This window comes from Vanellus vanellus (assembly GCF_965231255.1).
Source record: "Vanellus vanellus genome assembly, chromosome: 5".
Classification (NCBI taxonomy): Eukaryota; Metazoa; Chordata; class Aves; order Charadriiformes; family Charadriidae; genus Vanellus; species Vanellus vanellus.
Genome location: NC_138910.1, coordinates 35,419,257 through 35,444,567, shown reverse-complemented (window position 1 = coordinate 35,444,567; position 25,311 = coordinate 35,419,257). Strand labels below are relative to the sequence as shown.

Below are 25,311 nucleotides of genomic sequence, written 5' to 3'. Positions count from 1 at the left end.
TTACCATTTGTATCTTCAGGTTTGTTTGATCATGTGAGTTATTTTTTTTAAGGTCTTAGAAGTACTTTGTGAATCCACACTGTGAAGGCAAAATCATGCAGATCTTTGCAAGTATTAAAACTTTCACTACATCAGTGGTGGAAAGAATAGATGTTTATATCTGTCGCACATGCTGCTACCAAGTATACAAGGTACTTAGTTTGTGAGGCTGCATGGTTTTATTTAGCAAATCACTTGAAGAATAGTATCTTTTTTCCGTATCAGTTGAGTTCTGCTGCCCTGCAAATTTCATGCCACTGTTGCCTATTTTAGAAAACTTCTAAACCAGTAGCAGTTGGAACAGTGCTCATGGTAACAATCATGTTAATTTTCAAGTGCAATCTCTTCTCTCCCTTCTCATTATTGCCACCCACTCTCTTCTCCCCAAACCTCACCCATGAAAACTACGCTTTGCATTTCTGTTGTTAGACTCAGATGAGCACAATGAAGCTTTTGTTACATCTGGAAGTAATGTTTGTTTTACCATGTAAAATCTGTAGTTTGCATGCTGTCCCTGGGGAAACCAAATTGGACTATTAAAGAGCTACTGTTGATGCTTAACAAAGACTGCAGATTGCTTCAGCATCTCACAAGCTTCACAAGTTGACCGCTCAGGATTCTTTCAGAGGGCAATAGGAATGGATTTGTCCTTTCATGGCTCAGTTGTGGGGTTCAGTTCAGCCCTGATGTCAGTTCTCCATTGTAGGCATTACCAAAAGTTGTGTCCAAGTTTAAAAAAAAACTAAGTCAAACTGAAGCCATGTGAGTGGATTTAAATGTTTCTGCAGCAGTAAAACAGGGCTTACTCAACATCAGTTTCTAAGCAGTTTTCTGTAGACTGATGGCTGTGTCTGTGCTACATATGTTAGTTTTAAAACAGAGTTGCAGTTAAAGCCTTCAAAAGGGTTTGTTGTGAGGAATGAGACCTGTAACATGCATAGCTTTGAAAATGCTCTAAAGATGACCAGACGTTGCATAACTGTGTTAGCCAGTCTTGATAGGTAAACCAAGAAAGGGGGCTTATAAGAAAGATGGGGACAAACTTTTTAGTTGGGTCTGTTGCGCTAGGACAAGGGGTAATGGTTTTAAACTAAAAGAGGGTAGATTTCGACTAGATAATAAGGTAGTTTTTTATGATGAGGAAGTCAGAACACTGGGACAGGTTGCGTAGAGAGGTGGTAGATGCCTCATCCCTGGGAATGTTCAAGGTCTGGCTGGCTGGGGTCTCTGAGCAACCTGATCTAGTTAAAGATGTCCCTGCTTATTGCAGGGGGGGTGGACTAGATGGCTTTTAAAGGTCCCTTCCAACCCAAACTATTGTATGAGTCTATGAAATGTGAGAGTCAGATTGAGCCATCAGTGAACAGTGCCAAATCTCTCCCCATAGCCAAAGATGACAAGATAAATGGGCTCATTCCACTGGAAGAGAATACAATTTTTGTCTTTTCTAGTGTCTTTCACAGTAGTTGTGTTTGATGCTGAATGTTTGATGTTGGATATCCTAGTGCCAGCTCTATTTACCCCTTTGAAATTCCAGATCCTCTTCATAAGAGCTCCCCTTTCAAGAGCATTCAGACCTGGATTGCCTGATGGTCCCCTTGTACCATCCTGGGCATGGTCACTGTAAAGCCCTTCAAGAAATTTAGCTAAGTTTCAAGTCGTGGTGCAAACAGGGCAATAAGAATAGTCATAACAGTTAGAAAACAGTCTACAGCTTAATTACCTGTTGTTCAATTTTATGTGTATTTGATGGAAAGTCTAATGGACTTGGGTGTTAGGTTGCATACCAGAGTGCAAAGCTGGAGGCTGTGCCTATAAAAATAAGCATGAAGGCTGGTGGAGCTGGAGTTAGGCCAAATATTCTACTAAAGACCATCAGATTCTGCAGTAATCTCATGCTGAGTGGCTGTGGGGGGAAGGGCTCATTGGGTAACATGCATGTGTTAATTGGAAATGGGAATCTTGGAGTTTAGTCATGTCTGGAAATGTCTGGGGTATGTCTGACCAAGAAAAATCTCCTTAAAAATCTGTACTTGTTTATTGCGTTCTTTTTGCAACTATAAAATTTTTCATTGATAAAATTTGCATTGCTTTTTTGCAAGAGTTCTTTTCTGTAAATGTCAGTAACAAAAGCTTGTGAGACTTTAACTTTACAGAGTAAAATGTGGCTCACGGGCAATGCAGTTAATGACTAGAAAAAACCCACAATGTTGATTATTTGAAGGTTCCAGGGAGCAGTTTGTGCGGTTAAAATGTGTGACCTAGAGACCGCATGTAAAACTTCAAATACATTCATAAAATTCAGTTTGCATGTGACTGATGAATTTTGACTCATTCTGTTGAACTCCCTCCCTGAACTTTTTGTTTTGAATTTTTTTTTTTTTTTTAGGTTGGCTGAAATATGCTCAGCCAATCCAGCTCAGCAATTATTTCTCCTTTGTATTTTGGGATGCTGACAAATGGGAGAGGGGCATCTGTCTATATGTGTATTTACAGTGACTCATGAATGGTAGAGTTTTGGGATAAATTGTAGTGCGTTTGTTGGCCTGAAACTTATTTTTGTACTGGGTTTGTTTCTTTGTGAAGTGTGTGGAAGCGGCAAGGGAGGTGTGAGGAGTCTGGAGGGGAGTGGAGCTGCGTAGGCTCACGGGATTCAGCCTTTAGAGGTCAGACACAGCTTCATTCTGCTGCCCTGCACATTCTTCCCTGCAGTTATGCTGTTTCTTGAAGTCTTCCCAAATTTGCAGAGGTCAACATTTTGTTCCTTACAACAAAATGTTTGTTTGCTTTTTGTTCTTGCAACAAAACAGAATCTTTCTCTGATGTCAGCGTTTAATTTGTATTTTCTGTGCGTGGAGTTTGTGGGCTGCTTTGGGCAGGAACAGTCTTATGGTACTGAACACATGTTGTTTTATCACTGCAATATTAAATATTTGGCATTCCAATATAACAACTCAGTGTTAGCTGTTTGAGGTAGCATCCTTGTGGCTGCCTTCTAGTGGTGTGGCTATTGTGGTGTGCTTGTTTCACGGACTGAGCTGCTTCCTGTTGATCTCTATTGTTTTGATATTTTAGGGGTAGCCTTTTTGTTTTTGAATTGACCTTAATCTACTATGTCTGTCTATATTCTTGATTCACTCCTTTTTCAGCTACCTTCAGTATTTAGGAGTTTACTGAATTGCTGTCAAGCATAGTGGCTTTGTTCCTGCTGTGCTCATACCTGGTATTCCAGATGCTACATTTGGAAGAAGAGGGTGGAGGACAGAACTATGTGAATGAGACCAATTGTCTTGGTCTGCACTGGCCTTGTGTGACCGTCCCTCTACGTAACTCTGTTGCAAAGAACAGAATTTTGTGGTAATGGGATATGTAAATGCAGTTTGCTGGGAAAATCTTCATTGTAATATGACTGAGTCATTGTTGAAGTTCAATTTCACTCTCAATTTCATTACCTTCTCATGTCAGTGTGATCACGTTGGTCTTGAGTATGTTGTTTTTGAGGCCAGATAGAGTCTTTGGGTTTTGAAGAGGGTGGTTGTCCCCTGTGGTTTCAGGTACTTCCTAGCTGCGTGCATGCCTGTCCGTAACAGGTCTGTGCCTTTGCTGCTCCTGCAGCAACGCGCAGAAGAGTCTATCCCCCTGCTCCCTGGTATCTCGATGTATTTACTTCTGTTTATCCAGTGAGTCCAGCCTGGACTGCTTGTCTTCCTTTGGGAGTTTGAGGAGTGGCAGGTGTGGTGACTGTCATTTCTTAAAGGCAGGGTGGTTTGAGAGCCGGAGCAGAGCAGCCATCCATCCGCCTGTGATGGGAGCCCAGGGGACCTGAGTTTCCTCAGATCTCCTTCTCTTCCTCCCTCGGGGAACGCCTGCGTCGGTTTGTGCGATTTTTCCCATCAGTGCCTCAACAGTTTCCATCTTTGAGGGAAGCTATTGAGTTGTAGTAATAATATTGTTGCAGCTGCCATGGGCTAGGACCTTGAAGCCTGCTGCTTCTCCTTCAGATGTGAAGAAGGGCTTGTGTGCCCAAGGCACATCTTTTTTCGTGCTAGCTTGGGGTGTAAGAAGAATTACTCTGCCTCCCTGTAAATCTTGCTCTGCTTGTTATCTACTTAGAAATCTTGTCGGTCCTCTGGCCCTTCGCATCAGCCCGCCCTGGTTAAACAAACTTTATAACTTGCCCGGCGTCAGGAGTAAAGATTTTTTGCAGCCAGTGGGTTGGTTGCTTTTTACCTTGAAGTGCTTTGTGGGAGGAGAGTTACTTATCTCAAGGCAGTGCTTTGTTTCCTGTCCTTTTTGTACGGCTCCCACGATGATGAGCATCGCCTTTGAGGCACTTGTTTGTAGGCCCATATGCAATATCTGCATAAAGGAGTAAGAAAACATCAATAAGGATCACAGAAAATTACATGTCTATTGTGGGCTGTGTGTAGGGGTCTTCTCCTTCCCTACACTACACATTCTTTCTTTTTTGCTTCTGATGTGACACTAAAAAAAAGAGAGGAGGTGGTGTAGGAAATGCCTCCTGTAGGGCCCCAAGGACTGTTACAGTGTTGGTTCTGCCGCAAAATGCTGTGTATTTCTTCACTAAGGTGCTGGTGACATTTTCAGCATTTACTAGTGGTTTCAGCGCATGTTATATCAAATAAAAACACAAAAGGAAGATTTGTGGAAGATTGGCAAATAGCAGAAATAGAAGCAAAAGCATCCAAGTACTGTAAAAACGTGGTTTTCACCCTGAAGAACCATAGCTTAGCATTAGCTAAGAGGCAGGAGACATTCCCCCCCCCCCCCCCCCCCCCCCCCGTTTTATTTGTACAGAAATAATGAAACGTTTTGGAATGAGTGCTCTTGCTAATGTTTTCACCAATGGTTTCTTGCCACAGACACTATCCAATCTCCAGCTACTGTTTGGTTACAAAAACAAGTCTTTATCTTTCCAAAAGCGAGCAAGCACTGACGTTGTAGGGTATTTAAATGTTCTCCTTAAAATTTCTTATGGCTGCTTTGGGTTGACTTCCTCATCACTTACTTTACAGGTTTCATCTGTAATTGCATCCTGTGAAGGAATTCTGTTTGTTTATATAAAAACATCCCAGTGTAGTCAGAGGGGCGGATGGCTAAGATGATTAATCTGGTTCCTTAATAATAACATTAGAGTCTGTCATAATGATTGTGGGGTTAGCAGCAATATCCACTGAGCATCGGAGAGATTTCTGTGCCCTCAAGACTCGGAAGAGAAACCTGATAATCTGTACACACGCATCCCCTTTAAGTACTCGCTTCAACTTGCCGTGTGGGTGTCTCTTTCTGGCTCCACTCTTACTTCAGGGCTCGGATCTAAACCAGGTTGCAGTACAATTAAGAGCTTGATTCTGGCTGGTGTGGGTTACCCATAGCTTGTTCAGACTGCTGCTGGATTTTGCACAGTGACTTGCAGGATCAAGCCTGTATTGAAGAATATTTTAGCAGTGTTGTTATCCTCTTTGACATAGGTTGCTTGTGTCATGATTGTTTGGTTTAGGATATAGATGTGCACTTCTGCCTTTGTGTTACCTGGTTGAGCTTTGTTTCTTGAGTCATTATATCGACCATCAACGTATTTGATATGTGATTGTGATACATAGTAATGCCAAATTTTGTTTCCTCTAGCAGTACAATGGTTTTGCTTGAACTGTGGATGCTCTTGCCTCAGTTTCTTCTTTTGCTTGATTTATTATTATTTTTTCTTCCCAAATTCAGGAAGTCATCCTATGCTCTTCTACGTAGTTTTCTTCTGTTAAGTCTTTACTGTCCTGTCCGGGTTTTACAAGGCTGCCTGTCATGATTAATAACTGCATTAAGCACATATATAATAGCTTACCAGTATTTTTTTTTTTTTTTCTATTACAACATGCAGACTTTGTCCACTATACTTCTGGGGCTAAAATGCTATGTCCAGGAGGGCGGTCTCGAGCAAGAGAGTTTTAATCATCGTGGGGAATGGCTGTGTTTGTTCAGAGAAATCCAGTATTTTATTTCTTCACTCATACAAACTTAATTAGAAAGGACTCAATACAAACTATGGTGAAAAATGGTATCAAGGTGAAGGAGAGGTTTTTCCATATATATATGTATATATACACGGAGAGAGAGAAAGACTAGCTACGAGAGCCTGGTTTGTATTTTCATTTTACTGCAGATTAGCTTTTGGAAAAGTAAGTTTTTAGCATTGGCTTCCCTTCCGCTGAGCGGAGTGGAAAAAGACTTTATCTGTAGCAATTCACTGATTATTGTGACCTCTTTAGAGCTGATCAGGAACTTTGTAGAGGTGGTGTATTTGCTGGGAAACACTGAGAGGAATCAAAGCACAGAAGTTTCTTTTCCTAAGGATCAGTGCCGTGTGATGCTGTGCCAGTCCAGCCCTTGCTGGATATTGGAAAATCTACACAGAAGCTCCTGTTTGCAGAAACTATGTTAGTTCCTGTTCTTTCCACTTGATCATCGGTCTTTGGGATCCTGGGTTTGTGTTGTGCCTGCGTGGCTGCCTGCAGATGGTACCCGGAGGCTCAGCTCGTGCTCCCAGCTCAGTGAAGCACACGGAGTGTTAGCCCAGCATTGGCTCAATGCAAAGTGCAGCTGCACAGCTTGGATGACAGGTAGGGTTTATTTTGTATGTGCTGTCATGAAACGGTGCAGGTAAACCCTGGAGTATTGCAGGATGAAATCCTAGTTTGTTTGTTTGTGTTTTTCAAGTACCCAGCCCATCCCTCTCCACCAAATGATACGAACACCTACATTGCTACACACAGTAATACAGTAAATCAAAGCCCCAGAAATAGTATGGTCTAAGGCGGTTTTGCTTTTAGTCTTGATGTTACTCTTTTCCTTATTCTTTCAAACAGTGTCTTGCAACTTTGCGAGTGTTTCCGACCTGAGAAAACACAACGGACCAGAAGCAGGGTGCATTTAGCTATTTTATTGCGGCCAACCACAATGAAAAACAAATTTGAGCACACGACATGATTGTTCAAATAATACATGATATTTTGATAAGGTACTGATCTAGTTGCTAATGTTTATTAAAACGAGGAACTTCATTGTGGAGTAACGTTGCAGTGTTAAATTTTCCGGGTACTGTTTGAGTTTGAGGCAGTTCAGGAAACAGAACATGTAAGTACAGGCTTCCTCTGCATCTGCCATCTCCTTGGCCTCAGCTATGCTGAGCATGCGGCGGCACATGCGCTTACGAGCTGGCAAGATCCAGAATCGCAGTAGTTCAGGCAAATACAAATGAAAGTAAGTATTACATTAGAAGTGTATTTTTGCGTATGTTACATTAAAAAAAAACAAAACACAAACACAAAACACAGCCTCCCCCCCAAAGAAAACCCAAACCTTGGTTCTGGATTTATTCCAATAAAATCTAGTCATGCTTCTCTTTGATCTTATTTTAGTATCTCTCATTTCAATGAATTGTTTTAGTGGTGTGATCCAAAACTGTTCAAAGTCATAGGAACCCAGTACACTCGAGCATGATCAATACTAAAGAAATGTGCATCATGCCTATCTGGAGTATTAAAATTGGTCTGCCTGAATGGAATCCACAGTAGCAATCGTTTACTAGAATGACTTTATTTTCTATTTCGGTGCTCGAGCATTTAATAAATAAGTAAATAGAGCAACTTTATTGGGCCCTGGGAATTTAGTACACCTGCAGGGTACATCAGCAGTTGGGCCTTTTACAGCAGGTGTGACTTGTGTGCAGCAGCAATTTTTCTGAACTGTTACAGGCTGGGTGAGAAGGAGTAGGTTTGGTTTTAAGAGCTGTCAAAAGTAATGTAGAGTACGCTTCCAGATGGTTTGCAGTAAATCTGAGTAGATGCTCAATGACTTAAAACTATGCAAAAGGTTGCTTTGCAGAGGATGCCACAGATCCAGAAAAAACTTTTAAAGACATGAAGCAGGCTGTTATGATAGCCTCAGCTCTGCAACTCTTGTGCTGCAACCTCAACTGCTGTTGATAACGTTCCCAGGCTTCTGCAACTGCAATCTTCTCACTTCTAGGCCCTTGGGGTATTGCAAGACTAACTTTGCAAGGAGGGAAAATAGCTTTATTAATATACCGTATCCCACGGTGTGAAGTGTTCTCCCATAAGCTCTACTAGTGGTCTTCTAAAAGGTCCCCTTCTTGAGCTGGCCTGTACTGCCTCTTCTCCGTGATTTAGATTTCACCATAGTGCTTGTGCCTTCTGACTGCAGGGGTGTGTTGGGACCTTCTGCCGAGCTCTCTGTAAGGTTTTTGCAACCTCTCAGCTGAAAAGGTCCACAGGTGTTTCAGGCAGTTTGCCAGCAAGAGCTTTCTCCAGCCCTTGGCTGAGAAGAGGCTGCTGCTTGTGGTTTCTCCCAAGCAACAGGACCCTCACATAGTCTTGCTGTTTCAGGCCTCTTCTTAAGGCAGTCTTAAAGATGCTTAGGGTGGGCACAGAAGGTCTTGCAAGGTGCGTGTAAGCTTGAAGTAGCACTAATATCTCACCCCAAGGTGGTTATGCTGCCTTTCAGTCCTCGGGGAAAAAAATCAGGCTTCAGAAGTGTCTTGGTCATTGCACCTCCAATGGTACTTATAAGTGATGTGTAACAAATATTATCAGCTTTTCCTGTTGAATTGTGATTTAGAATTGTCTTCCTGCTTGGGGTGTTAAACCCTTTGCTGAACAGGAATCAGTTGTATGCATTGTTTTGGTGGAGAATGCAGAATGTGTTGTCATTTGATCTGATAGAAATTTGAATGCTCTTTTCTGCAGGTGAAATGTTAGCCCATTACAGTGTTGCTGTGCTACGTGACAGATGCACTGATAAACAACGAGTAAGAGTCCTTTTGGTTTGGGTTCTGGACAAACACAACAAGGAGGCAGAATTTGCCTTTGTGAGTTATTGCAATAAAGTAGAAATTTGGAGGAAGGAGTATTATCAAGAGTCTCTAGTTAGCAAAACTTGAGGAGGTAGGAGATCTTGTCCAAACTTGCCTAAGAAGACCATGTCAAAGCCAAGAAAGAAATCCCATCTCCTGACTGCATTCTGTGTGCTCATCATCATGAAGCCATTCCTCTGAGGCTTCATTTTTTTTTTTTTTCCTTAAACAGGGAAAACGAAGGATCTCTTTAGTCCCTGGGGTGCCACGGTATGGTCTCCCACTATTCTTGGGTGTTCTGCTTTCAGCACTGGAATGTTTCTGTGCTTGTCGCTTGCTCAAGGATTTAAGCATTTATTTTGTTTGTTTATAATAGAGTTCTGGTGGGAAGGCAGATGTTATGTGGGAAAGCTGTTTTCCGGATCTGTTTATCCCTGTTACATGGAATCTCACAGACCATCAGTAGCAAGTAGCTATTCGGCATCAGCTTTGAGATATTGGCATTTTTAGAAGAGGAAATCTATTAGTTCTTGTAAGCAGCTTTGCAGCAAGACCAACGATTTCTTGGCATGCTTTGGCTTGGTGTTTAAAATGGACATGAGTATGTCTTTGTTTCTATATAATCATTTGACCTTTTGAAATATTGGTATTTTAGGAAATAGTCTGTATTTGTTCATGTCTGAAAATAAACAGCTGGCTTGAATTCCCAAAATACATCATCTAAGCAATACTTAGCTATGAAGAGATGATTCTAAATAAATCTCATTTGAATTCAAAATTAAAAATCAAGGTTTTCACTTTCACTCATCTTTGTTTACCTTGGCATCTCAGGATACTTCAAGGAACTTAGCAATTGAATTGTATGCTATTATGGTAGCAGAATAGCTGAAAAAGGCAAGTCTTTGAGTTTCAAAGAATTCCTATTTCAAAATATAATCTTAAAGATCTGACCTTCATCTCTTCTGCCATACTTTCCAGCACTGATTTTACAACAGGTTTAATTCACAAGTTCTTAAGATTTAGCAGGAAACGAGTTAACGTGTTAACGTTTTATCAGGAAAGAGTCCTAACTGGGGTATTCATGCACTTGTGAAGTCTAGAAAGCTGCTTACTCTTGGGTATCTGTTATTGTAGCCAAGAATCTGTAGGTTTGCAAATTGCCAAAGCCACATGCGTTGAGAGAGCAAAGTAAATGCTGTAGAAAGGCAATTTTTGCCTTTTCTTCGCATTCAGCCAAAGAGATTGGGCACAGGTGGAAAACACTTTCCTCCTGAGGGGGAGGATGACCACAAATCTAGAACATTTTTTTTTTATTTGAAGAAAATATATAAAAGCACACACTGTGATGTGTGTTTGAAAGAAGCAAAAATCTTAATTATCTTGGGATTTTCTCAACAGTCTGTATCTGAATGCCTTTGGGGGCGCTTCCCTTCCAGGTTGCGGTGTGAGACAGACTGGAGTTGTCCCTCTTCCTAGTTGCAGCCTGGCTGCCAAGATGCGAGGCACCTTCAGGCTCTCTTCCCCTACAACACTCTGCATGGGCTCTTGGTGTGAAACCAGCCTGTTTCTAGGGTATTTGGTCTGTTCTGAACTTGGGTGCATAGGGGGAAATGTTTTGCAGAAGGTTTCTGGCCAGTTCCAAAGGAGAGGAGAAAGTATGCGTTGTTTAGAGATGGTAAGTCTTGAGCCCAATTAGTGAAGTATTGTGTTTCATCATAGCAGTTGTACAACCAGTTGTCAACACTGGCTGTGTCCCTTTCATCCTGTGGGTAATAAACATTGCAAGGATGAACTATGAGAGTCTCTGGAAGCCTCATATACTACTTGTTTTATCACTGTGGTGTATTTTCTTCAACAATTTTAAACGGGACAGAAAATGCCATGTGAGTTCACAACTTGCCTGTGTGTATGCATGCTGTGAAAGATGAGAAATCTTGCTCTCCTACCTTTCTGCTTAGGACCAAATTTGTTTAGTATTTACCAGAAAATTGCTTTAGATGTAAAAGATAGGGGAGCGTTGCAGCACTTAGTATTGTTAATTTGTGACTGCGGCTCTGGACGTAATTCGATGCTCTGCTGAACCTGTTGGTGAGTAACTCCAGCTCCTTGTGCCTCTGTTCCCATTTAAAAATGCATATTATAGCACTCCCCTGTAAGGAAAATTATGGGGATAAATCCAAATCATGATTCGGGGGTGCTAAGGTGTCATGAGGAAGGAGCCATTTAAAATCATGCATCTGTGTAAAAAACATTGTTTTTCTTAATTAGATGCTAGCAAGGGTAATCCAAATAACAGGAACCTGTGGCTTTTGTGTACAGCCTTTATACCTCCCAGGGAGTCCCTGGTTATTGGAAGACTGTGTTTCACCGGGTCTTATTTATTTATTTATTTCATGGTTGTGGAAAGAGATACCAAACACTTGGGGTGGTTTAATTAATCTTTGATCAGTATCTGCAGGCAGGGTGGGATGGGGTTGTGGCATTTCTTGCCACTCGGGTGTATTTGAATGCAGCCCTTGCAGCTGGAGGGAGGTGTAGGGAGCTGCAGGGCATCCGGCAGTAGGCTTGATGAAGGTTAATTCTGCCATGAGCCGACATGGTTGTCAGGGCGTATAGTATATTTATGCAGCTTGGTAGTGAATGGGACCTAACAGAGTAAAACAACGTATTACTCCATCTGCTTTCCGTGGGTAATGGCAAGTATTTTTAGAATCCGGAAATAAAAATTATGCTTCATGTCTGCTGAGGAACCACGGCAGGACTTCGGCTGACTTGAATCCTGACAGTAAATCACTCCATTGATAGAAACCTGTTAGGTTTTCACAGCTTTCTTCCCTGTGAAGCTTTTCTGTGCCTGAGGCTTTGAAGAGATGGCGTGAAGCTCTTCCTCAGGTGAGGGAGCGCAGTCCAACTCTGGCTTTGGCTTTATGTGGTTTTGTATGAGTGCACAAGGGCTGCAGCACAGCTCGTGTGACATTTGCCACGTGGATGGAGTCGGTTCTTTGTAAACATCTGTGTCCTTTTCCCTTTCCCTCCAACAACTGAATTAGTCACAGAAATATTGTATGATTGTGCTTTCTTTTAAAAAACAATTCGTAAGAGGCTTTCAGTTACATAGAAATAGCAACTTGGTACCCAACAGTGATTGCTCAGAGATCTAAAAAGTGTTTCAAAGTGTATGTACGTATTTATTAATTGCTACAATTAATCTTTTCTTTTGTTTTTGCATAAGTATTAAATGGCTGAATAATATATAAGCAGCAAAAGTATGTGAAAAAGAAAAATCCACAATATTTTTTTTTTTCTTTCAACAGACATACATTGGCAGTGTGGTGATATCAATAAACCCTTACAGATCTCTACCCATTTATACTCCAGAGAAAGTGGAAGAATACAGAAACCGAAACTTTTATGAACTCAGTCCTCACATGTAAGTACAGTGAAGCAGTTTTAGATTTCGTTCTGTCCTGAAACAGATGGTACCAGCTGTGTCTGTCATCAAAAGGTCTGTGTTGATTAAAGTAAAAAAAAAAAAAAAAAAAAAAACCCAACACAAAAATCACACCACCACTCCTCCAAAATGAATTTTTATTAGTTCATCCTTATTTTAAAGTCAAGATGAGTTGCTCTTTCTGTTTCATGTATTTAGATCCTAGTATATGCATTTCAGAACATTTTCCTGTAATTGTTAGCAGTAGCCTTTATTACTCCATTGTAAAATAAGTAGTCTGTTTTTGAGGAAATATGTTTCTTTGAAAGTCTAGTTTGCTTTGTGAAAGCCTCTGGGTTTTAAAAATGTTTGAGTCACATAGTGTTAATTTTGATATCTGAAACTCTTAATTTCTAGTTGCACAATACAAAAAAGGAAAAGACCCTCATGGTGAGTGCAGGAACATATTGGGTATGCCTGAATGGTTAATGTAGGAAAATAAAAGCATGGTCTCCTCTCTCCTCTGTGCTGGGTGAAAACGAACCCATTCTAAAAGGGCAGTCAGAGCACCATAAATACACAATGCAAATTTTAAGGCTAAAATATGTAGCATATACACAGACATATAATATTGCAAAATATGATTTGCATGTGATGTAAATTCTAAGTCTAAATTTAGGAATAGAAGGCTGGAAAGTAGCTTATACTTATTCTGACTTTCATTCACCTTCTGTAATTCTTTTACAGGGGTGCATATTGCAAATAAATCAAAGACCTTGCCTTGTGGTTATAGAGAACTGACACAACCCATGTTATTTGGGCCTGGTCAGAATTATTGAGAGTAATGGACCATGGTTAAGCCCTGTCCATAACAGGACAAGACTTTGGAGACAGGGGCGGGTGGTATGGCTGAAAATGAGGTATCTTGTCTTCAGGGTCTGTATGTTGTGGTAATTGTTTTACCTTGTTAGGCATCATAGTGGTGAGCTTAAAGCCAGCTATTCCTATTCTCTGCACATGCTGGGATAGAGAAGAGTTTCCAACATGAGGTTGCACCTGACTTTGCAGTCATATATTCAGGAGACTGACTTGAGTGATCAGCGATCAGATGAGTGTCTAAAGATGGTCTTAAATTTATGCATCTTCCTTCAGTGGTAGCTTTTAGGTTAAAAGGAAATTATGTATGGAAAGAGTTCTGGAATTTATTTTGTTCTGATTAATTTTTTGCCCTCACACTTCATCTCTAACTATTCAAGATACGTTGGCTGAAATGCAAACAGCCAATTAATCGGATCGAATAAGCTTCTGGTAATTCTTGGCCCTCTTGGATCTGAACTCTGTCTATACTCAGGTATTCTTTCTTCACAGGTTTGTTTAGTAAGCACAATTGCTTGCTAAATTAACACAGTTGCTTGCTAAAAGAACTTTCTGCTCTGCTAACTTTGTTCAGCTGCATAAAATTTGCTGTCATATAAGGAGGATTTTAAAAATAAAATCTGGGAGTTTGTCTGACATTCTGAAGCTCAGTACTATGTACTTGATTACATGTTGAATCAAGTACATAGTAATATATTGATCTCCACATTTTTCTGTCTCTCTTGAGGCGTTTTTCCAGAATAGAAACGGTCAACAGTCAGTCTTGTGTGTATTATGAGAGCCTTAACTTGGGAGAAAAATGTTTCATAAACATCATTCATCACTAATAACAATAATTGTATGGTCAGGCTGCCATCTCAGAGGAAGAACTTCTGGAGTCCAAACACTAGAAATCCAATTTAAGAGCAGTAGTTTGAAGTGAGAAAATGTCGAATTTTAACTTATGTCGGGAGGTCTTGACTGTGTGATATTAATAGATTTTCCTTGCAAGTTTGGACAGTGCCAAGTCACGAAAAGTGTAAGGCTAATTTGTCTTGGACAGATATGATCTCTCCACAAAATTTCTTCATTTGGTGTTGCTTCTGTATGAAAATTTTGTTTTCTGACACCTGCTAAGTAGACAACATATCTTTAAAAATACAGGATTGCGGAATAATCTTTGTTATGGTTTCTTTTATAGATAAAGTGGGCTTTTTTTACAGTTTTTTTTACAGTGTCTTTTCAAACTTTAGAAATATAAAATGATCTTATTTTCTGGTGACCTTGCTTCCCTTCCCACCTGTCTGTAGATGCTTATGAGAACTGCAGAATCAGGATAGTCACTTTTGTCTCTGCTGAAACTGGTAAACTTCTCACCATCTTTAAAAGATACTTTTAAAATACTGTAGGTGTCTAAAATAAAGGCTATGTAGGCTGCCTTATGCCATCTGTGACAAGCCTAAACAACTTTTCATCCCCTTTAATATATAGTACCTTGTGTTGTAGCCTAAGAATTCATGCCAGTCCACTTGTTCGCTCTGTGAACACAGAGCTAGTACCTGAATGCTGGGTAATAGGCCATGAGGTGAGCTTCCATGGTGACCATATGGTCCTGTGGCAGCTCAGCCTAGACTGATCACCAACGGTGTGCTTGCCTACCACGCTGCTCAGTACAGGTCAAGAATTGAGCTTGGGACAGAGCTGACATCATTCCAGCCTTGGAGCTTGCAGCTAATTCTAGGGTTAACTGGCCTTGGGAGCAGGAGGCCACTGTTAAAAGCAGGGTTCAGGCATATGTGGGGAGGCTTCTATGTTTCCACAGAGACCTTGCAAACTTCAAGGTGTTTGTTTGTTTGTTTTTTTTTTTTTTTTTAGCTGCTCAGGAACTTTAATGAAGAGATGCTGTGAGACAAATTGCAATTTGTGGTATTTCCTCTGATGTGGGGGTAAAATACCCCACACTGATTTGTGGAGATGTACATACTTATTTTTATTTGATGTGTAAATCTCCATTGAGCTATGGCCTGTTTGGAAGAATTGATTGTAGGTAAGCCCACTGCACCTTTTAAATATGCTTTGGGAAAAGACTTTTGGTTCCTATTGCATAATCCTGAGCAAAGCAAAACTCTTGACCACTTATAAGGAAACTAATGCCTATGACATAGAAAGTATGTCTAGAAATAAAATGATATATAGTGTGTTTCTTATTTCAACATCTTTTGTACAAATAATCAATCTAACTTTGTTACTAATGCTAGCTAGAAAAACGCAAACAATTTATTGCAAAAAAATTCCTAGCCGTGGTTTGGTTTGAGATTCCTATGGAAACCAAGTCTGTATGGCACCAACACTCTTCTGTCAGAAATAAACATGCTGTCATCTGTTAACATGGTAACTCATATTCTCCAAGGTTTGTCATTTTGGAGAGAACCTTCAGGTTTGGAGTTCACAGGTTTTCAGTGCCAGTGTATCTGGAGCAGGCTGCCATGGGACATTCCCTGAGCTCCAGCTCTGTGTGGGAGCTCCTGGGAAATGAATCTAAATCATGTTTTGCTTATTTTCCAGTAGTTTTGTATGAATTTCTGTCTATGCTTCAGTTGTGTGCAAGCGTTTGGATGCAATGGATTGGTATAGGGAGGATGTGCTTGAGAAAGCCAACAGTCTCAATAAAATAGCAGGCTTGGTGAGCAAATGAAACCAGAAGGAACAAGAGAGAGAAGTATATAATGACATGAAGGAAATCCATACCTAGAGATTTTTTTCCATATATGGTCATTGAAGGAAACCTATACCCATGGGAGTGAAAAATCTGTTCAGGTATTTTCTTAGCCCTAATCTGAAAGACAAAGGAGTGAACACCTAGTCATCTGCTCTGTTTCCTCAAGAGCGTCTGTGAGAGTGACTGATGCTTTCAGTGACGCTAGTTAATACTTAATTGCAGGCTTTGGGTGTGGGTTTGTTTTTTTTTGTTTTCTTTTTTAAATGTTCTTTGGAAACGGTAGAGTAAAGCCACGGACACATTGTGAATGGGCAGCCAAACTGAGTTTCTGGGAGACAGTTTCTGGTCAGGAGATTTTGCATAGTGTTATACCTGATAAAATTTGATCAAAAAGATTTTATTTTAATAGTCCATTCCTCTCTAAATACACCACTGTTGTTGTGGCACCATGTAATAAAGTGTTACTTTTCCAGGCCTCCTGAATGCTTGTTTTCATAGTCTGTGGCTATTTGCATAGCTGTAATAGGAAGTTTACCAAGCTTTTTAATTGTTTTTTTTTGTTGTTGTTGTTGTTGTTTTGTTTTTTGTTTTGTTTTGTTTTTTTTTCCCAATGTTTTATTAATCTTGCTGGTTTTGTCTTTATCTGCAAGGCAGGATCAAACTTGTCTCTGACTTGACAGGGCAGAGTATGACATTTCAGCGTTCAAACAGTTTGCTGCTTGATTTGTGCAGTCCTTACACTTATGTCCTGCTCTTTTAGTTGATGTAATTACTGTTTCAGTTGATGTAATTGCTGTTTTGCTTACCTTGTGGGTAACCTAGACATGAGAGAGAACCAAGCTGTCTATCTTGCTAATTTACATTGACTCCTATCAGTGACAAAGGCAGCTGCGGGCAACTTCAAAGTGAAGGCAATAGGAAATAAATGGCTTATCGGATCATTTATTTGTAACCATCATGCCGTTTCACTTTCCTACCAGTAAGAGATTTGCTTTAAGGGGCTGCGGAGTAGGTGCTTTCTTGCATTTCCTGTCTTAACATCGGCTCCTGGCTACTAGCAGCTCTCCATCTCTGGGAGGTAGCATGGCATGTGGCTTTTTGCTCCCCTTCATGCTCTGAAAAGCCTTAGCTGCTCGCTTTAGAAGAATCACAGGTTATTTTAAGTTGAGGTACGAAACAGAAAGTGGCAACTGTACTGCTAACAGCAAGCTACAAGAAATAGGAGTTCACAGTCAATGTGCATTTTTTTTTTTAGCTATGCACTGAAGTATTTATGGTGAATAACTGGGAGAGCAGGAAAATATCCGGAGAAGGCTTTTATCAGACATCTGTTGAATTCCACTTAGGCAATTTTGCTGTTTTCTTTATTTACTTGTTATCGGTTCTTTTAAGTCAAATATTTCTGAAGAGACAATAGTTTTACACTGAAAGCTTTTGAATTTAGAGAGACTTCAACTCCTGCAGGCAACTCCTGAAAACCAGCTTGCCTTTATATAGGATTCAAGCACAAAGATATCAACCTGATGCCTATTAAAATGCAAGAATGAGAAACTTATTAATGTTCCCTATTTCAATGATCAGCATATTGATAATTATTGGGACAAATAATTATCCTGTGAATATCTGCATTTACTCTGACAATAGATGAAATTTGCTGTTTCCGTTTCAAGTTTTGAGCCAATGTAAGCAGTGAATGTAGAAGTTATAATTTTGCTTCTGACTTTTTTTTTCCTGGTATTCCAGGATTTCGTGTCTTCAGAAACAGCAAGGTTACAGTAACTCTTTTTCCTCCTCGATTTAAAGCAAATATTTTTGTTTGAAGGGCATGATAAAGTCCCAGCTGTGAAGGATAGTTTTTGACTATATGTAAAACTACGTTTTTCATCATGGGTAGTAGAGTTTTAAGATACACAGTATCTATCTTTATTTGTTAAAGAAGGAGATGGTGGGGTGAGAGCCTGGGCCATAGTTTAGTGTCCTTCGTTGCCCCAGTATGTTTATGTTAACATTTCCTTTTCAGTTTGTCCTTTCCTCATCTTCATTTGCTTTCATGTTTGCATTTTTTTTGGGGGTGTACCTTGCAATATCCCCTTTTTACAGATTTTTTTTTTTTTTTCTTATTCTTATTAATTCCTGACTTGCCAGAGACTCAGTCTTTGGACTTGTTCATGTGGCCCAGCTCAGTGCCTCTTTCAGAAAAGATTTGTAGTCGAGGGAAGATGATCACTTCAGAGGTTAGTTGGCAAAATTAACCGCTGGGCAGGGAGGAAACATACATCTATGGCTGACAGAAATCATAAATAGCAATTAGAGAGGACTGCCAGTACCTGATTGTTAAACCCATGTGAGGAATGAGTTGAAAGAAGAAGGTGGGAAAAAAAAAACCTACAGAGAATATTGAAGTCTTATTTTAGAAGGGGTCAGGCTTATTACTCTTAACCTTTTTAGTGAGGCAGTACTGGATATGGTGTATCCATGAATGTAAATCCCTCAAGTGTGTAGATTAAAAGGGGATGAAGCATCACACTTGCTTTAAGAGTCAGAAGGACCTCATGCCTGAGAAGAGCCTCGTCTATTGCAGGCTGCTGGCACACCACCCATGGGCTGCTCAGTTTCCTAAATTCTGCAGTTGGTAGGAGACCTCAGAAATCCTTCTGAGAAAACAGAGTTTTGTGGACAGCAGTTGTGATGTGGCCATATAGAAATGGCCATCTGATTCTCTGAAGAGCATTCTGGAAGTGATTTGTGAACCTGAACCTGAATCTAGGGTATAAAGCAAGGTTTCTCTCGCCTGCAACAATAAATATAGCTTTTTCCTGAAATTTGGGCAGGGCTATTTTAGTTGGTTTGCTTCAGAGGTGAATATAGTCTTATTGACAAGAACAGTAGTTGCTTGTTTGCTGCCGATATTAGATTGCATGAAATGTTGTAATAATGCATAATAATACAGGAACTGATTTATAGCAGGACGTGCAGTTATAAGGAGGCTCAAAAAATGCACTCAACACCCAAGAAGTATAAACAGCCTTGAAAAGCAGTGTATAGATGAATGTTGTGCTTTATTTTAATTTTTAAATGCTCTGGAGTGACATTTAGACTGGATTCCAAAGCTCACTGGAATGAGCCTTTCCATCGGTTCGCTAAGTAACGCTGCCTAAATTAAGAAATGAAAAGGCCCTTTAAGTTCTTTTTTTTTTTTTTTTTTATGGCACTGGTGCTGTCATTCTTCTGTAAGTGTCTAGGACACAGGATTTCCAACGTGAAGACGTATGATGCTGTGTGTAACTGCAGAGCCCTAGCACAGATGGGGTGGAGCTGCCGGAGGTGCCTGCGCATAGGCTTGCCCAGACATCGGGTGGTCCGGCAGTGTGGAGTCCAGGTGGATTTTTGTGCTGTTGTGGCATTTAAACACTTCCTAGGCTAGGAAGGAGTATATATAGTCTATAGGGGATATAAAAAGCATCAAGACAAAACTGTCTCCCAAAATAACTCAGGAGGGAGAGAGGACTCTGCCTCCGGTCTCGCCCTCCAGCATCTCTCAGAATGTCTCTCAGAAGCTACAGCAGCATATGCTGCCGTGACAAAATTATTCAAAAGCACCAGATCCACTGGCTCACAAACGATTTCAGTCTCCACAGCCATACCAGTTGGCAGTACTGTCAGTCACAGCTCCTGAAGTCCCGCTGCCAGAGGCCCCCCTCTCTGGGCAAGACCCACCTGGCTCCGGTAGAGCCTGCTCATCCATCAGTTTCTCATTTGGAGAGCCGTGTGTGGTCCTAGCCAACATTCACATGCCCGTGGACTTTTTGAAGAAGCTTGCAAAAAAAATGCAATAGGGTGCCCTTAAAATATAGTGAGTTTGTAAGGGAAACGCTTAACTCAAGATCTGTTCCAGATGCTTCTGTAACTCTATAATTGTTGTCATGGTGTACAAAGGAAAATAATCTTGGGGCATCCTTCATGAATTAACTGCTGGCTTAGAGCCTCAATAAAATAACTTTGTTTTCAGAACTGTTTTCAAATATTTATTTGTACCTCTGTACACAGCATGCTTTCACATTTGACTTCAGTCATGTCAGGAATAGTGTCAAATGTTTTTAGTTATCTGCAACGATTGATCTCTTTTTTTTTTTTTTTTTTTTTTTGCATGTGAGTGTATTCGTTATAGTCTGTGTTTATTTGTAAGCAAAAAAAAGTTTTGGGTTTGGCTAGATTGTTAGAGCAAAGATAATTTTTAAAAAAGTAAAAAAAAAAAAAAGCCTTAATATATGTTGGATAGTTGGAGATGTGTGTTGATGCTTCAGTAGTCTAAACTAGTGGTAACTTTTTTTGCCAGATCCTGTTTCTCCCATTTTCCTGGAACTTGAACGTTCTGGCTAGTGTTCATATTATGCCATTGATATTTTTAGGACATAAAATGCTGAGTTTTTTAAAATTAATTTGCGTTGTTACATAAAGTAGAATCTCCAATTCTCACAAAAGGCTTGGGAATCCATTCACAAAATTCAGTCACACTGAATGAAGTGTGCGCTTAATTAAATAAAGGAAAGGACCTGCAGTAATTTTTCAGTTTTGCAATGCAGTTCTCCACATTGTCAATACATAACTGCTCTTTGTCTCTTCTCAACATTTCAAATAGTTCTTCTTCCAGTTCTTCATTTGTACGCCTAGGCTGGAACTAAGAACTTTTTGTGCTGCTTAACAAAATGAAGTTCTTTTGATTAGAAAATTGACTGATGTTATGGTAGGACCTGGAAATAAAAGAGGCATTTTTGGACACTTCGCGCAGCTTTAAATGTAACTTGATGTTTAAAAAAGGATCAGATATCTTCTTTTTTTTTTTCTTTATTAGAATTTTGGGATTTTTTGCACACTGAAAAGAACGAGAAGTGCTTAAAAGGAGATACTGCTATGTTTCAATTCTTAAACACAGACTGAAGTGAGGGCAGGTAGAGGCCCTGTCGGAAATGAGAGAAATCCCATTTTATGCATTGTGTGTACATGGACCAGAATTTTCATTATGCCTTTCCTGAATTGGCAGCATGGTACTCTCTTAAGAACTGGGATTTCAAATTGCAATTAAGAACAGCTGTCGTCCTTTCATTGGAAGTGTCTCATTGTGTTTAATGGTTGTCTTTTTTTTTTTTTTTAGCAATTTATAACACACCAGAAAGTGCCCATCTGCTATGCTAGGAGCCTTTGTCATGATTTTAGATACAGCGTAAACAAGGCTAATGTTTAAAGCCTTAAAGAAACTTCAGTAAAATCCCATCTTTTGTACCACCTTTAGAGGCAGAATGTTTTCCATTCAATCTCTTTTTATTGGCAACTTTATGCAAAAGGCTCCAATTTCTTCAACTCTGAGTACATTATGGTTAATATAGTTTGGGTTATTAAAGATAAACTTTTTCATGTTATGAATCAGGAATTACACAGTCTTAATATTTACTGTCTAGCACACTGAATAATCTACTTATGTTTTGAATAGATAAGAGAGCTGGGACTGGGTTTACAAACAAAGGTCTGAACTACTAAGACAGTTTAATTGTGGTCATTTCAGTAAATTAGTTCAAATCTGCATTTTTCTTGTATATGCAGTTTCCTTTTATATACTACAGAAATTGTTTTTTGTTGCTCAACTGTGTGGAGTTCAAACTAACTGGTTGTAATTGCTTCAAGACGATTCTTAGAGAGGATGTATCCACAGGAAAAAAAAAAAAGATATGTGCAGTTGACATCCTCCTTGGGCATCAGCAGACCAACCAAGGACATGGTTGTTGAAACACATTGTACCTGGAAATAGTCCCCATGTGCTGGACTGAAGCCTGGCGTTTGAGCAATCTGAAGAAGGCTTTCAATTTCTTGCTTTGACCAGTCATGGAAAGAAAATTTTGGATACATATCCACAAATCCCATGCAAAAATTTGAGCAAATGCTATTTTATAGACCGAATAGACTCGTTACCTTGATGTTGTGCCTGAGCTAACAAGCTCTCAGAAGCTCAGATAAGCTTTAGTGCCTACTTTGTCCAGGGATTCATGAGTGGTACTTTATTTGAAAAGGAGAGCTGGGAGTCAAAAAAGAAGTTGCATAAGGCTTTTTAACTTCCTAACAAACTACTTGGTTTGTTAAGAGTACTTTAGAGTTAGATGCAAAATTAAAACATTCAGTAACATTTGGTCCTCCGAGTAAAGTAGCAACATACCTATGCAATTGCATAGTGTTGAAGTTGCCCATCAGATGTTTTATGGATAACTGAATTACTTTTATTTGTGGTTTTGTCACTGTTGTCTCTGATAAACTTCTGGGCAGGTGCATGCTAGCTTCTGCGTTACAGAACCTAGATTTAGAATCTGATGAATAGCAACTTACTTCAGCGTACAAATAGCTATGAGGATGTGATAATACTCCGATTTCTCCAATATTGTAATATGAATGTGGTGAAGTGCTCGGCATTTTTTCTGGTGGCAAATTGTGTTGCCTTCCAGTGCAGTCTGTTGCACTAAGGCATGGCTGACATTTCTTTACCCATCTCACCAGGCAGAGCTATGAAGTCACTCCAAGATGCATCTTTTTATGTGAGACGCTGTATCTCTTGGGTATGTGCAGCATACTGGAGTTTAGCTATGCTACAGGATACTGTTGTCCTGTGAGATGAGACCTTTGAAAGCATGTCCCTTTCTACGAAGTGAGTATGTGGAGCTGGGCACCTCACGTCACTGTTCATCTTTCCCTGAGTACAGGAACACATTTAATTACTTTAGAATAAATGAATAAGTTTATTTTCCATTCCCCAGTTAGCAGAGTAGAGCAAGCTTGTCTAAGACAGTATTGTTACTTGTGCAATAAAATTATTTGCAGTGAGAGAAGTCCCAGCATGAGCATGCTTATTGTGGAAGTCAAAACTCGATTTGCAATATCTCTGCCCTTACAGTATCGGGAGGAAATTACGTACTTCTGGCTTCAGGGTGATGCTTCTTAGGGCTGCAAACAAACCTGGTGTTTTCTTTTTGCTAAGCAGGAGGACCTTTTTTTTTTTTTGTGGCAGCAGCATGGAACACTGCCTGTTTGCTAAACGTTTTTCCATGTGAAATCGTAAAAGCGGCGCACTCCTCTCCTCTGCCTCAGGAAAACCCCGCAAGCAGTACAGCCCTATTGTGGTTTCGTTTGCGAGGTCAAGAAGTTGCTGGTATTTGTTGAACATGGAGTATCTCTGCCCTGTAGCTGATTTGGACAAGCTCAAACTGTAAGGCCCAAAGATACATCCTATGTAAAAAAAAAAAAAAAAAAAAAAAAAAAAAAAAAAAAAAAAAAAAAAAAAGAGGGGGGTAGTGACTAACAGTATATTCCCATCTGTGTGGGAATAGCCAAGTCATAATAATCATTGTTCCTCTAATAGGATTATTGTTTTCTAAGTATTTCACTTAACCTGTACTCTAGGCCTGTTTTTTCTGGAATAGCTATGGATAGTTGTAAGGATCTGTGTTTAGCCATGATCAGTGTTTTATAAATGAGGAATAATTGTTTCTCAGTGGTTTTTTTGATGTAATATGTATTATGCTTAGCTACCTAAATCAAGATGAATCACCTTTTTATTGGAGGAGTTTACTTTTAGTGTGCTGTTCACACAGTGCAGAAGCATACTCAAAGCATGGCTTGTTCTGCAGAGAAAGATTTCTTTTACGTAAAATTTGGTTGAAGCTGACGTGAACTGAACATGTGTGTTTGACCAGCTAACTTCCCTAATTTTCAAACACATGCTGTATTAGGTACAGAAAGGGAATTGACTGTTTTCCCTTGCTCCCCCTTTTTCTCCCTGTCCCACCAATCCTTCATTTCCAAATAGATGTAAGAGTTCGGAGGTGCAATTCCAATCTGCTAGCATGTAGATGAAAGAGTAAACTGGGATTTTAAAAAATGTTGTGTCCTTCAGTTAAACTCTGACAGAAGCCAAGCAAGGAAAATCAGTTTACACCTCTTTTTCCTTGCTGTCCTGTTCAGCTGTCTGACCCCTTGCTACTTCAATTGAACTGGGGAATGCGTTCGTTAATGGGATAAATCCTGATTTTTACAAGCCCAACCTCAGGGGCTGCAGAGCTTCAGAAGGTCCATGGAGAAACATGAGTCTCTCGCCGCTGGCGTTTCTGGTGTGCCGTGAAACTGTTTCACTTGCAGGTGGCCGCAGGCTTGTTTGGTGCAACAGTATGGAGCTTCTGGCACAGCATATGGCTACCAAAAAGGTTCAGCCATATACTTTTGCGTTAAAACCACTGAGTGTAAGGAGTTGGCTGTTTTAGGAAGTCATTAAATCAAGAGTGCAAGTGCTGATTTGTCTTTAGGAAATAAACTACATGTAATTAAATATGGTTTTAATAAAACAATAGAAAACACTTCCTGTACTTCCCTTCAAGGATATCATAGCCCAGTAAAATTATTATTTTTGTAAACAGAAACGCCTTTTTCCCCAAGAAACTTAAAATTCCTCGCAGTGCACATTACAGCAGGCTGACTGGCTGTAGATGGGTAGAGATCCAGCTGTGTCCTTCTGCCTGATGGTGTAGGAGCTGGTTGGCTGCCTTGGGTAACGCAGCCCAGTATGTGGGGTGAGAGACTGTTTGTGTTACGAACTCACCTGGTTAGTGCTGTGCCTTGGAAATGGGAGTTACTTGTTCATGCTAGACCCGCTGGCTGGCTGTTATTAGTATGGGTGAGGAGGTGATGGTTACGTGGCATCCCGCTGGCTGATTTAATTTCAAGGAATGGAACTAGTCAAGGGGGAATCCAAGCCAAGCTGCTTTTCTGAAAAGCTCACAACATGGAGATACTTGCTTGCCCCCTGGGACTTGGCTTATGGATATATTCACTTCAGCTGACAATAGGAACATGCTCCAAATAAGAATTCACTGTTTTAATTCCCTTCTTCAGGCAAACTAAATCACAAGTTATACCTGTTGTTTGTCTGCAGCTGCAGATGTTTATGGTGTGTACAGCTGGCACTGGTCCACCTTCGTTCAATTTGGTACGCCCTAGTGGGCATTCCATGGTTAATAAGTTACCAGGGCAGGAGACTGACCTGTCAGCTTGGTTATCTGCAGCACCAAAGTTCTGCCCGCTGCTCCGCTCTGACACCATATTACATTACTTTGGAGGGCCCAACCTTGGACGCGTGCCCAGGTCACTCTACTGACCATCTGCTGGGCATATTTCACTGCCAGCTTACAGGGCTGAGCTGTTGAATGTGATGTGGACACACTTACTGGTGTTGATAGTGTTTGCTAAAATTTAGAGGAAGAATTTATTTTGTAGTCTGGATTAGAAAGCGGCACCATCATCCTTGGCTTCAGAGATCATGTTTTCCAGTGGTTGAAGGGAAATAATGCA

General features: G+C 40.2%; 1 protein-coding gene across 1 annotated transcript in view; it reads left to right on the top strand.

Annotated features, from left to right (window-relative positions):
* Window positions 1–25,311, top strand: part of MYO1B (myosin IB) — a gene marked incomplete at its 5' end in the record, with an annotated part of 100,237 nt that overhangs the window by 3,069 nt on the left and 71,857 nt on the right. The window contains one exon of the mRNA XM_082484504.1: window positions 12,241–12,356. Coding sequence (XP_082340630.1) covers window positions 12,241–12,356 — 116 coding nt within the window. The remainder of the gene's footprint in view (window positions 1–12,240; window positions 12,357–25,311) is intronic.